Source organism: Amblyomma americanum, chromosome 1, assembly GCF_052857255.1.
Source record: "Amblyomma americanum isolate KBUSLIRL-KWMA chromosome 1, ASM5285725v1, whole genome shotgun sequence".
Classification (NCBI taxonomy): Eukaryota; Metazoa; Arthropoda; class Arachnida; order Ixodida; family Ixodidae; genus Amblyomma; species Amblyomma americanum.
In genome coordinates this window covers 88,276,650-88,290,689 of record NC_135497.1, presented here as the reverse complement: position 1 = coordinate 88,290,689, position 14,040 = coordinate 88,276,650, and the positions used below count along the sequence as shown (strand labels likewise).

The following is a 14,040-nucleotide window of genomic DNA, read 5'->3' as shown; positions in this document are numbered from 1 at the left end:
CCCCTAACTGTACTTTTCATTTAATTCCAACGCTATAATAGCAGGGCTAACATTCGGAGACTGGCTTACCTCCAGACGTCGCACACTCGAGAATAGCTTGCCTGCGCGGTCCACGACGCTTGGCATTACATCGCTGGTTTCCCGCTGGTCTTCCACGGTGGTATTCCCATCACAAAGACTAACAAAACTCAAGCCCAGATATTGTTGGGTGGGTTTTTAATAATGGTTGTTCTTACAAGAGTAGTTGATAGCAACCAGCCAAGAGATATGCTTGGCAACGTCAGCAAAGAGGAACGTCTGGTCAGCACCGTGTTAAGCAGTGGATCAGAAGGCTCCAGAAGGTCATGCATGGGTGTCTGCATCTTGCGGAGCAGCAGGAAACATCATGACGAGAAAACACGCTAAACGAGAGCTGGTTGTACAATGACCTCGCTCTCGAATATCAGTGTGATTCATTACCCACCCGCTAAGAGGAGGCAGGGGCGTCAGTTGGTAGCGCATGGCTTCGATGAGCAGCTCCTTGCTCTCCTCGCTCGTGCGAACCAGTGGCTCATCACCCACTTTGGATAGCAGGAACTCTTGCCGCATCAGTGGTAGGCGACAGCGTTGCAGCAGCTGGCATTACAGAAATGGAAGCATCTCAGCACCCATCATCAGCATTATCAGTGTTGACTCACACATAACTTGCCCTGCTTTTTTTCACAATCACTCTCTCCAAATTCAAGGCTCGACAAGCATACGCAAAATTTCTGGACAAAATCCTTTTAAAACGAGAAAAAGTTTATGAAAGCAACTTGTCCTGCTTTTTTTCACAATCACTCTCTCAAAACTCAAGGTTTGACTAGAATACGCCAAAATTATGGACAAAATCATTTTAAAACAAAGGTAATTTTTTAATATAAATTTTAAGTATATCAATCAAAATATCTGCTGACCACCCATCGGCAGTCTTAACTTTTTTTTTTAGATTACCGCTATTGCTAAGGACAAAAGCGTTCCCTTTCGTGTTCCAATGGCGGTCTTAAGTCTTAGTTTACACACAGAAAGACAGTGCACGCGATTCAAACAAAGCAACTTAATAGATTATCAGGACAAAAACAAAAAAGCAAAAATAAATAACAATAATCATATATGGTACTGAAAACGTAAAAATGCAACACAGTATAAACGATCTAAATATTCATTATTAAAAGCAGCTATCAATAATAAGGGTTGTCAAAGAATACAATCGAGAGAAAGTTTCCGCGAAATAGTCAATTTTCATTTGATTGAAACAGACAAACTTTGGCAGTTTTAAACTGAGCGGAAATAATCCCGTAAACACAGGCGATATGAAAACTTGATTTTTCGAAATTAAAACTTCAGGCAGCAAAATATATTTGTGAGCTGCAAATGTAGTGCGATTACTATTCTGCAAAAACTACTACTGCACTGAAACAAATTAATAACATAAGATATGCTCACATAGCAAAGGCAAGGAATTGGAAATACCGTCGAGCCTGCTTATAATGAACCTCACGGTTGCGCGGATTGAGTTTGCCATATCGGAGGATGATAGTAAGTGGACTTCCCTTGTTACAGCAAAAAAAAAACAGGAGGAGGCACTTGAGTTCAGCCTGAAGGGTATGATTGCGAGAACGTTAATGAGTTAACACATGTGCATTTGGTCATTTTCAACTGTACATTCAATGATCCTTGGGAGTCCGCATACCACTCCTGGCACAGTGGTGCAACGGTTAAAGGGGTACCGAAACACATTTTCAGGGCATTGCTTTGCCTATTGGTTGCATAGTATGAGTTATAGTGATGCTATTAGCATCGGTCGTACCGCGTATACTGCGGTTTTTAACATCTTAAATAGCTCGCAAAAACAAATTCATGGCGCTGATGGCGTCACCATACAGTAGCGGTTTTAGCAGTGGGTATGGCATCACTTAGTGGGAGCTTGATGATTGTACAAAGAGTAAATATACAGCAAATTGTGTTAATAACTCGAGATACGTTTTGTCAAGTTTTTGTATCTTATATTAAATTAACAAAACCAACTTGTTTGCTCTACATAAAAGCACTGTAAATAAACTAAAACAAAAATAATCCTCCAGAAGATCTGGCTACTTTTTGCATCGAAGGATTTTGCGCCTCTCTATAAACATCCTACGACCTAGCACTCACCACTTAAGGCTACTCTCTATGTACCTGAGAGCGGCTTTGCGGGATCGAGCCATTGCACTCTATAAGCGTTCGTTTCTGTGCCAAGGAAGCAGAGTTCCTTAATATTACCTAGACGAAAAGCTTGCGCCCCGCCTTTGAGAATTTGCATGGAGCTTCCTCGAGACATGAGGTGGAGAGCTACCGACTGCAGAACTACAACTTATCGCCAAAAAATATGGAAAAAGCAAACGTTGTTTTCGATAATCAAGAATGTCCTATCATTCGATATGATCTCTATGACCCGTAACAAACCAGCAAAAAAGTATGTAAATGCAAATTTTGCTTAAAATATTGCTGGTTGGTTGATTGTTGAGGAAAAGAATTGGCGCAATGTATGCCTCATATATCCTTGGACACCTGAACCGCGCCATAAGGGAAGGGATAGAGGGAGTGAAAGAAGAAAAGGAGAAAGAGGTGCCGTAGAGGAGGGCTCTGCAATAATTTCGACCGCCTGGGGATCTTTAACGTGCACTGACATCGCACAGCGCACGGGCACCTTAGCCTTTTGCCTCCATAAAAACGCCCGCCGCGGTCAACTTCGATACTGCGTCATTTTGTTTCCTCAAAACTAATTTTCATTTTCTTTTTTGACTCTGTACAACGCACGGACGCCCCCTGCATTTCGCCGGTACACAAATACGGTCGCCGCGGCAGGTAGTGAACCCGCATCCTCGGACAGCAGCTGAGCTCCTTACTAAAGTAACCTGGAGGCCCCGATCATGGTCTGTTTCCCTTTCCCTACTTTCAACTCCTCCTTCATGCCTTCCCTCACGTCATGGCTGAGGAAAAAATTGGTTTTTGGGGAAAGGCAATGGCACAGTATCTGTCTCACATACCGGCCCACACCTGAACTGCCACTGCAAGTGGCATGACCCCGGTAATAAATCCTCTCTGCCATAAACATTTTCATGAATGCATTTCCCATACTTCAGCATTTCCCATGCATCAGCATGCTTCAGTATTGCCCATGCTTCAGCATACATGTGTAGTCGGAAGAAGTGTGGTAGCTCCCCAGATGTGCCTAGGTGCAGAGGATCAAAGAGTTAAAAAAAAGGAAATATGCGCAAATGTGCGAGGGCCATTCCAGCGAAGATGCGACAGAGAAATGCAATGGCTTCCTTGCAGCGTCTACAGGCAATGGGGCAAATTATCTGAGAGCTACAACCAAGTGCTTGGATAAGGGCAGGTCCAGTAGTAACGCAGTATAGTAACAGCACCTAGAACAAAGACTGCGATAGCCAGCTGGCGCAGCTCTTTTGTGCAATGGAGTAAAGGGGTGAAGCATTTGAAACCTACGAGCAAGAGATCCCGACTCGCCATTGCTGTCGACTGACCGAATATGCTTCACTTGTGTTAAGGATTTTAGTTTATGAGGGTTTAACCTCGCAAAGGGACTCAGGCTATGAGGGATGCCGTAGTGAAGAGCTCCAGTAATTTAGACCACCTGGGTTTTTTTAATGTGCATCACATCGCACAGTACACAGGCCTCTAGAATTTCGCTTCCATCGAAATTCACACGCCGCGACCGGGATCGAACGTGCGTCTTTTGGGTCAGCAGCAGAGCGCCGTAACCACTGAGCCAACGCGGCAGCCTACTTGTGTTAAGGATAACGCAAATTCGGACCACATTCTGCGAGCACTAAAAGAAGGAGCTGTTAATATCTTAAGCCAAAGAATGCCAATCGACATTCTTATGAAATCAAATTGACAATAAATGTCTTCACACCACATTCAATCGTTAGTTTTCAGAATCAGGTAGTTTGGATCACACTTTTTCCTGGATAATATGTTTTTCTCTCGCATTTTTTTTTTTCAGCATATCAACAAGAATTTACTGTACTGGTTATGTGCAAGATTAGATACTTTCTTCACTGGCCAAGGACTGTGCATGTCACGACCACTTTTGCCAAGATGTTCTTTTAGCTTCCTGGAGTGACAGATTGACTAATCCGACCGCCTGCCACTACAACGTTGCCACACTGTCCTAGCCAAAAAACCGTAAAAGCAGTGCTAAGAGTAATTATCCCCTTACTGTGCACTTTGTTTAACGCCAACGCTATAATAGCAGGGCTAACAGTGGGAGGCTGGCTTACCTCCAGCCGTCCCACACTCGAGAATAGCTTGCTTGCGCAGTCCATGACGCTTGACGTTACATCGCTGGTCTTCCACGGTGGTCTTCCCACCACGAAGGCTATCAAAACTCAAGCCCAGGCATATGCTTGGCGACGACAGCAAAGAGGAAAGTCTGGTCAGCACCATGTTAAGCAGTGGAGCACAAGGCGTAGAAGGTCGTACATGGGTGGCCACATCTCGCGGAGCTGCAGGAAACACCATGGCAAGAAAACGTGCTAAACGTGAGCACGTTGTAATGTGACCTTGTTATCAGCAAAATATCACTGCAATTCATTACCCAGCTGCTTAGCGGAGGTGCGTGGCCCCGCCATGGCGGCGCGCCACTCGGGCATCAGGTGGTAGCGCACGGCTTCGATGAGCAGGTCCTTGCTCTCCTCGCTCGTGCGGACCAGTGGCTCCTCACCCACTTTGGATAGCAGGAACTCTCACTGCATCAGTGGTAGGCGACAGTGTTGCAGCAGCTGGCATTACAGAAATGGAAGCATCTCAGCACCCATCATCAGCATTATCAGTGTTTACTCACACATAATTTGTCCTGCTTTTTTTACAATCACTGTCCCAACTCAAGGTTCGACTAGAATACGCAACAATTCTGGACACAGTCATTTTAAAACGAGAAAAAGTTCATTACCGTTTTTCATATAAGATTTCAGTATAACAATGAACATATCCTCCGACCACACATCAGCAGGCTTAAACTTTTTTTTTCCTATTACCGCTTTTGCTATAGAAAAAAGCGTTCCCTTTTGTTTCAATGCTAGTCTTAACTGCTCAATGCAATCGATGGAAACATGTTAACGTTCTATTGTTACACATCAGAAAAATGAACCATTACCTTCAATATTTCTAGAACAGTATCTTACAATTTTTTCAATATTCAAAATTTCTGTCCGAGAACGTTGGGCATGCTGGGACATGAGAACCAATTTATAAAGGGCTTGGCAGCCAAAGAGGAACTGACATGTCCTGCAATCTAACAGACTGCAGAAAGGGAATGCATTTCTGCGAATCAGGTAAATGGACTTTGCTGTACAAAGCACAATCACTTATGTTAAGGTCAGCCAATAGAACTTGATTTTATCAAGTAGAGTCCACAAAATTCACTCCAAACCAATTTTAAACCAAACAGATCAGAGGTGTCTTTGCTCAAATGCTTAGCACCTGAACACTTGATCAGCGGCGCTGTGTCTACACAAAATCCTATCCGAGTATATTAGAACCAGTGAAAGCGGATTATCAGCTACTTTTCTCGATTTTTGCTGGGATGTCTCATTTTCCCAGAAAACAAATTTACGTGTCCATAAATCTGAGGAGCGACCTTAGTTCGTGCGAATCGCGCCACGTGGCACACAACCCTGTACTGAAGCAATTGCCGCATCCACATGGCCTCACATTTTCTTGATAACGCCAAGGGCACAGTGTTATGCTCTACTCAATGTTTTTCTTGTGGCGTATATTTTTACATGCTGACCCCTGCATAAGGATATGGTGTAGAGGATTCTCAACAAAACTAGACTGCCTGCGTGGAGAAGGATTGTTGAAGTTTATTTCTGCCTCCTTTATCACTTAAATTATCGAGCGGTCATTTTACAGGAGCCATCCACTTCTGTCACAAAGAATGATAATAAATGGGTGTTCACCTAGATTCAGAGCAAGTGGAGAAAAAAAATCAACACTCTGGTTTGTGCATGGTCACTTCAACTAGTACATTACGTTAACAAGAAGTAAACCAAACTAGCTACTCAATACACTGCAAAAGTATGTAACGGAGGAACTGCTATGTATACGAACAGCGGCAATGCCGCCTTTCTTCATGTCGTGCCATATCTCCGCATCCTCGTCACTTAACAAGGCCCTGCAGCTAGCGCCACCTTCTCAGCAGCAACCAAAACTCAATCCTGACTAAACCTGATTTCCTTTTTGGTTCTGATTTCGCACCATGCCCAAGCATGTCAGAAACGGTAGATGCTTACTTGCGGACAACTGGAGACCAAGGCACGCAAGGCCTCAGGGGCTATGAACAAGTTGTCTATTCCAGTGTCAGGGGCACTTGCAATGAGCGTCTTCAATTGCGGCAGGCTGAAGACACGAAGCCTTTCCCAACCTTCCAGTAACGTCTGTAGTCGGAGGTTGCAGTGGAGGACGACATCATCTACCAACCGGAACCAGTTGACGAAGTTGACGACGTAGTCTCTTTTGTGCACAGTCGCCATTGCGTGAGAACCGGTGAGGATCTTCTGGGCGGCAGAGGCGTTCGGCGGGCAAGAGTCGAAGGCAACACAGGCAGCAAAAACGCCAGCAACGACGCGGTCTCCTGCAGAGGACGTCGCAACGAGCGGCAAAACTCCCAGCTGTAGAATGTGGTCTTCTAAGCCGCAGAAGTGGCCCAGGCCACCCAGTTCGTGCATCATCTTGACGTCTGCAGTGGGTAAGAGAAAAAAAATGACAGTCGATTAGCGTAGTCAGGCGAGATGAGAATTACGTGCGCTAGCAGTTCGGTTTTCACTTCCGTTCTTGTCTTCAGATAAAGTGTTTACAGATGGCAGTTGCTGGTATAGCGATAATGGGTTAATGTCCACATATGCAACACAGCGAGCCATGAAAAGAAAAAAAGCTCAGCCTGAAGGGTATGACTGCGAGAACGACACATGTGCATTTGGTCATTTTCAACTGTACATTCAAAGATCCCTGGGAGTCCGCACACCACTCCTGGCACAGTGGTGCAACGGTTAAAGGGGTCCCGAAACACATTTTCACGGCATTGCTTTGCCTATTGGTTGCATAGTATGAGTTATAGTGATGCTATTAGCATCGGTCGTACCGCGTATGCAGCGGTTTTTAATATCTTAATTAGCTCGCAAAAACAAATTCGTGGCGCTGATGGCGTCACCATACAGTAGCGGTTTTAGCAGCGGGTATGGCATCACTTAGTGGGAGCTGGATGATTGAACAAAGAGTAAATATACAGCAAATTGTGTTAATAACTCGAGATACGTTTTGTCAAGTTTTTGTATCTTATATTAAATTAACAAAACCAACTTGTTTGCTCTACATAAAAGCACTGTAAATAAAGAAAATCAAAAATATACCTCCAGAAGATCTGGCTACTTTTAGCATCGAAAGATTTTGCGCCTCTCTGAAAACATCCTACGACCTAGCACTCACCACTTAAGGCTACTCTCTATGTACCTGAGAGCGGCTTTGCGGGATCGAGCCATTGCACTCTATAAGCATTCGTTTCTGTCCCAAGGAAGCATAGAGCTTCTTGCTATTAACTAGAGGAAAAGCTTGCGCCCTGGCTATGAGAATTTGCATGGAGCTTCCTCGAGACCACCTGTACCACCATGGGCGCTCTAAGCATCATGGGGCGGAGAGCTACCGACTGCAGAACTACAACTTATCGCCAAAAAATATTGAAAAAGCAAACGTTGTTCGATAATCAAGAATGTCCTATCATTCGATATGATCTCTTTGACCCGTAACAAACCAGCAAAAATGTATGTAAATGCAAATTTTGCTTAACATATTGCTGGTTGGTTGATTGTTGAGGAAAAGAATTGGTGCAATGTATGCCTCATATATCCTTGGACACCTGAACCGCGCCATAAGGGAAAGGATAGAGGGAGTGAAAGAAGAAAAGGAGAAAGAGGTGCCGTAGAGGAGGGCTCTGCAATAATTTTGACCGTCTGGGGATCTTTAACGTGCACTGACATCGCACAGCGCACGGGCACCTTAGCCTTTCGTCTCCATAAAAACGCCCGCCGCGGTTGGCTTTGATACTGCGTCATTTCGTTTCCTCAAAACTAATTTTCATTTTCTTTTTTGACTCTGTACACCGCACGGACGCCCCCTGCATTTCGCCGGTACACAAATACGGTCGCCGCGGCAGGTAGTGAACCTGCATCCTCGGACAGCAGGTGAGCTCCTTACTAAAGTAACCTGGAGGCCCCGATCATGGTCTGTTTCCCTTTCCCTACTTTCAACTCCTCCTTCATGCCTTCCCTCACGTCATGGCTGAGGAAAAAATTGGTTTTTGGGGAAAGGCAATGGCGCAATATCTGTCTCACATACCGGCCCACACCTGAACTGCCATTGCAAGTGGCATGACCCCGCTAATAAATCCTCTCGGCCATAAACATTTTCATGAATGCATTTCCCATACTTCAGCATTTCCCATGCATCAGCATGCTTCAGCATTTCCCATGCTTCAGCATACATGTGTAGTGGGAAGAAGTGTGGTAGCTCCCCAGATGTGCCTAGGTGCAGAGGATCAAAGAATTAAAAAAAAGGAAATATGCGCAAATGTGCGAGGGCCATTCCAGCGAAGATGCGACAGAGAAATGCAATGGCTTCCTTGCAGCGTCTACAGGCAATGGGGCAAATTATCTGAGAGCTACAACCAAGTGCTTGGATAATGGCAGGTCCAGTAGTAACACGGTATAGTAACAGCACCTAGAACAAAGACTGCGATAGCCAGCTGGCGCAGCTCTTTTGTGCAATGGAGTAAAGGGGTGAAGCATTTGAAATCTACGAGCAAGAGATCCCGACTCGCCATTGCTGTCGACTGCCCGGATATGCTTCACTTGTGTTAAGGATTTTAGTTTATGAGGGTTTAACCTCGCAAAGGGACTCAGGCTATGCGGGATGCCGTAGTGAAGAGCTCCAGTAATTTAGACCACCTGGGTTCTTTTAATGTGCATGACATCGCACAGTACACAGGCCTCTAGAATTTCGCTTCCATCGAAATTCACACGCCGCGACCGGGATCGAACCCGAGTTTTTTGGGTCAGCAGCCGAGCGCCGTAACCACTGAGCCAACGAGGCAGCCTACTTGTGTTAAGGATAACGCAAATTCGGACCACATTCTGCGAGCACTAAAAGAAGGAGCTGTTAATATCTTAAGCCAAAGAATGCCAATCGACATTCTTATGAAATCAAATTGACAATAAATGTCTTCACACCCCATTCAATCGTTAGTTTTCAGAATCAGGTAGTTTGGATCACACTTTTTCCTGGATAATATGTTTTTTTCTCGCATTTTTTTTCAGCATATCAACAAGAATTTACTGTACTGGTTATGTGCAAGATTAGATACTTTCTTCACTGGCCAAGGACTGTGCATGTCACGACCACTTTTTCCAAGATGTTCTTTTAGCTTCCTGGAGTGACAGATTGACAAATCCGACCGCCTGCCACTACAACGTTGCCACACTGTCCTAGCCAAAAAACCGTAAAAGCAGTGCTAAGAGTAATTATCCCCTTACTGTGCACTTTGTTTAATGCCAACACTATAATAGCAGGGCTAACAGTGGGAGGCTGGCTTACCTCCAGCCGTCGCACACTCGAGAATAGCTTGCTTGCGCAGTCCATGACGCTTGACGTTACATCGCTGGTCTTCCACGGTGGTCTTCCCACCACGAAGGCTATCAAAACTCAAGCCCAGGCATATGCTTGGCGACGACAGCAAAGAGGAAAGTCTGGTCAGCACCATGTTAAGCAGTGGAGCACAAGGCTCCAGAAGGTCGTGCATGGGTGGCCACATCTCGCGGAGCTGCAGGAAACACCATGGCAAGAAAACGTGCTTAACGTGAGCACGTTGTAATGTGACCATGTTCTCAGCAAAATATCACTGCAATTCATTACCCAGCTGCTTAGCGGAGGTGCGTGGCCCCACCATGGCGGCGCGCAACTCGGGCATCAGGTGGTAGCGCACGGCTTCGATGAGCAGGTCCTTGCTCTCCTCGCTCGTGCGGACCAGTGGCTCCTCACCCACTTTGGATAGCAGGAGCTCTCACTGCATCAGTGGTAGGCGACAGTGTTGCTGCAGCTGGCATTACAGAAATGGAAGCATCTCAGCACCCATCATCAGCATTATCAGTGTTTACTCACACATAATTTGTCCTGCTTTTTTTACAATCACTCTGTCCCAACTCAAGGTTCGACTAGAATACGCAACAATTCTGGACACAGTCATTTTAAAACGAGAAAAAGTTCATTACCGTTTTTCATATAAGATTTCAGTATAACAATGAATATATCCGCCGACCACACATCGGCAGGCTTAATTTTTTTTTTCCTATTACCGCTTTTGCTATAGAAAAATGCGTTCCCTTTTGTTTCAATGCTAGTCTTAACTGCTCAATGCAATCGATGGAAACATGTTAACGTTTTATTGTTACACATCAGAAAAATGAACCATTACCTTCAATATTTCTAGAACAGTATCTTACAATTTTTCAATATTCAAAATTTCTGTCCGAGAACGTTGGGCATGCTGGGACATGAGAACCAATTTATAAAGGGCTTGGCAGCCAAAGAGGAACTGACATGTCCTGCAATCTAACAGACTGCAGAAAGGGAATGCATTTCTGCGAATCAGGTAAATGGACTTTGCTGTACAAAGCACAATCACTTATGTTAAGGTCAGCCAATAGAACTTGATTTTATCAAGTAGAGTCCACAAAATTCACTCCAAACCAATTTTAAACCAAACAGATCAGAGGTGTCTTTGCTCAAATGCTTAGCACCTGAACACTTGGTGAGCGGCGCTGTGTCTACACAAAATCCTAACTGAGTATATTAGAACCAGTGAAAGCGGATTATCAGCTACTTTTCTCGATTTTTGCTGGGATGTCTCATTTTCCCAGAAAACAAATTTAAGTGTCCATAAATCTGAGTAGCGACCTTAGTTCGTGCGAATCGCACCACGTGGCACACAACCCTGAACTGAAGCAATTGCCGCATCCACATGGCCTCACATTTTCTTGATAACGCCAAGGGCACAGTGTTATGCTCTACTCAATGTTTTTCTCGTGGCGTATATTTTTACATGCTGACCCCTGCATAAGGATATGGTGTAGAGGATTCTCAACAAAACTAGACTGCCTGCGTGGAGAAGGATTGTTGAAGTTTATTTCTGCCTCCTTTATCACTTAAATTATCGAGCGGTCATTTTACAGGAGCCATCCACTTCTGTCACAAAGAATTATAATAAATGGGTGTTCACCTAGATTCTGAGCAAGTGGAGAAAAAAAATCAACACTCTGGTTTGTGCATGGTCACTTCAACTAGTACATTACGTTAACAAGAAGTAAACAAAACTAGCTACTCAATACACTGCAAAAGTATGTAACGGAGGAACTGCTATGTATACGAACAGCGGCAATGCCCCCTTTCTTCATGTCGTGCCATATCTCCGCATCCTCGTCACTTAACAAGGCCCTGCAGCTAGCGCCACCTTCTCAGCAGCAACCAAAACTCAATCCTGACTAAACCTGATTTCCTTTTTGGTTCTGATTTCGCACCATGCCCAAGCATGTCAGAAACGGTAGATGCTTACTTGCGGTCAACTGGAGACCAAGGCACGCAAGGCCTCAGGGGCTATGAACAAGTTGTCTATTCCAGTGTCAGGGGCACTTGCAATGAGCGTCTTTAATTGCGGCAGGCTGGAGACACGAAGCATTTCCCAACCTTCCAGTAACGTCTGTAGTCGGAGGTTGCAGTGGAGGACGACATCATCTACCAACCGGAACCAGTTGACCAAGTTGACGACGTAGTCTCTTTTGTGCACAGTCGCCATTGCGTGAGAACCGGTGAGGATCTTCTGGGCGGCAGAGGCGGCCGGCGGGCAAGAGTCGAAGGCAACACAGGCAGCAAAAACGCCAGCAACGACGCGGTCTCCCGCAGAGGACGTCGCAACGAGCGGCAAAACTCCCAGCTGTAGAATGTGGTCTTCTAAGCCGCAGAAGTGGCCCAGGCCACCCAGTTCGTGCATCATCTTGACGTCTGCGGTGGGTAAGAGAAAAAAAATGACAGTCGATTAGCGTAGTCAGGCGAGATGAGAATTAGGTGCGTTACCAGTTCGGTTTTCACTTCCGTTCTTGTCATCAGATAAAGTGTTTACAGATGGCAGTTGCTGGTATAGCGATAATGGGTTAATGTCCACATATGCAACACAGCGAGCCATGAAAAGAAAAAAGCTCAGCCTGAAGGGTATGATTGCGAGAACGTTAATGAGTTAACACATGTGCATTTGGTCATTTTCAACTGTACATTCAAAGATCCCTGGGAGTCCGCACACCACTCCTGGCACAGTGGTGCAACGGTTAAAGGGGTCCCGAAACACATTTTCAGGGCATTGCTTTGCCTATTGGTTGCATAGTATGAGTTATAGTGATGCTATTAGCATCCGTCGTACCGCGTATACTGCGGTTTTTAATATCTTAATTAGCTCGCAAAAACAAATTCGTGGCGCTGATGGCGTCACCATACAGTAGCGGTTTTAGCAGCGGGTATGGCATCACTTAGTGGGAGCTGGATGATTGAACAAAGAGTAAATATACAGCAAATTGTGTTAATAACTCGAGATACGTTTTGTCAAGATTTTGTATCTTATATTAAATTCACAAAACCAACTTGTTTGCTCTACATAAAAGCACTGTAAATAAAGAAAATCAAAAATAATCCTCCAGAAGATCTGGCTACTTTTAGCATCGAAGGATTTTGCGCCTCTCTGTAAACATCCTACGACCTAGCACTCAACACTTAAGGCTACTCTCTATGTACCTGAGAGCGGCTTTGCGGGATCGAGCCATTGCACTCTATATGCGTTCGTTTCTGTACCAAGGAAGCATAGAGCTTCTTACCATTAACTAGAGAAAAAGCTTCCGCCCTGGCTATGAGAATTTGCATGGAGCTTCCTCGAGACCACCTGTACCACCATGGGCGCTCTAAGCATCATGGGGCGGAGAGCTACCGACTGCAGAACTACAACTTATCGCCAAAAAATATTGAAAAAGCAAACGTTGTTCGATAATCAAGAATGCCCTATCATTCGATATGATCTCTATGACCCGTAACAAACCAGCAAAAAAGTATGTAAATGCAAATTTTGCTTAAAATATTGCTGGTTGGTTGATTGTTGAGGAAAAGAATTGGCGCAATGTATGCCTCATATATCCTTGGACACCTGAACCGCGCCATAAGGGAAGGGATAGAGGGAGTGAAAGAAGAAAAGGAGAAAGAGGTGCCGTAGAGGAGGGCTCTGCAATAATTTCGACCGCCTGGGGATATTTAACGTGCACTGACATCGCACAGCGCACGGGCACCTTAGCCTTTTGCCTTCTTAAAAACTCCCGCCGCGGTCGGCTTCGATACTGCGTCATTTCGTTTCCTCAAAACTAATTTTTATTTTCTCTTTTCACTCTGTACACCGCACAGACGCCCCCTGCACTTCGCCTGTACACAAATACGGTCGCCGCGGCAGGTAGTGAACCTGCATCCACGGACAGCAGCTGAGCTCCTTACTAAAGTAACCTGGAGGCCCCGATCATGGTCTGTTTCCCTTTCCCTACTTTCAACTCCTCCTTCATGCCTTCCCTCACGTCATGGCTGAGGAAAAAATTGGTTTTTGGGGAAAGGCAATGGCGCAGTATCTGTCTCACATACCGGCCCACACCTGAACTGCCATTGCAAGTGGCATGACCCCGCTAATAAATCCTCTCGGCCATAAACATTTTCATGAATGCATTTCCCATACTTCAGCATTTCCCATGCATCAGCATGCTTCAGCATTTCCCATGCTTCAGCATACATGTGTAGTGGGAAGAAGTGTGGTAGCTCCCCAGATGTGCCTAGGTGCCGAGGATCAAAGAATTAAAAAAAAGGAAATATGCGCAAATGTGCGAGGGCCATTCC

General features: G+C 45.1%; 1 protein-coding gene across 8 annotated transcripts in view; it reads right to left on the bottom strand.

The window, feature by feature from the left end:
• The window catches only part of LOC144113186 (protein regulator of cytokinesis 1-like), a 347,115-nt gene that overhangs the window by 326,079 nt on the left and 6,996 nt on the right, over positions 1–14,040 (bottom strand). For 2 of the 8 annotated variants that reach the window (XM_077646131.1, XM_077646132.1), the window contains 7 exons: positions 11,684–12,129; positions 9,988–10,138; positions 9,670–9,895; positions 6,318–6,763; positions 4,622–4,805; positions 4,305–4,529; positions 181–615 (listed from right to left, as the gene is read on the bottom strand). In XM_077646131.1, coding sequence (XP_077502257.1) covers positions 4,770–4,805; positions 6,318–6,763; positions 9,670–9,886 — 699 coding nt within the window. In that variant the 5' untranslated portion in view covers positions 9,887–9,895; positions 9,988–10,138; positions 11,684–12,129 and the 3' untranslated portion in view covers positions 181–615; positions 4,305–4,529; positions 4,622–4,769. The other 6 variants (XM_077646133.1, XM_077646134.1, XM_077646135.1 and 3 more) reach the window with 5 other exon arrangements.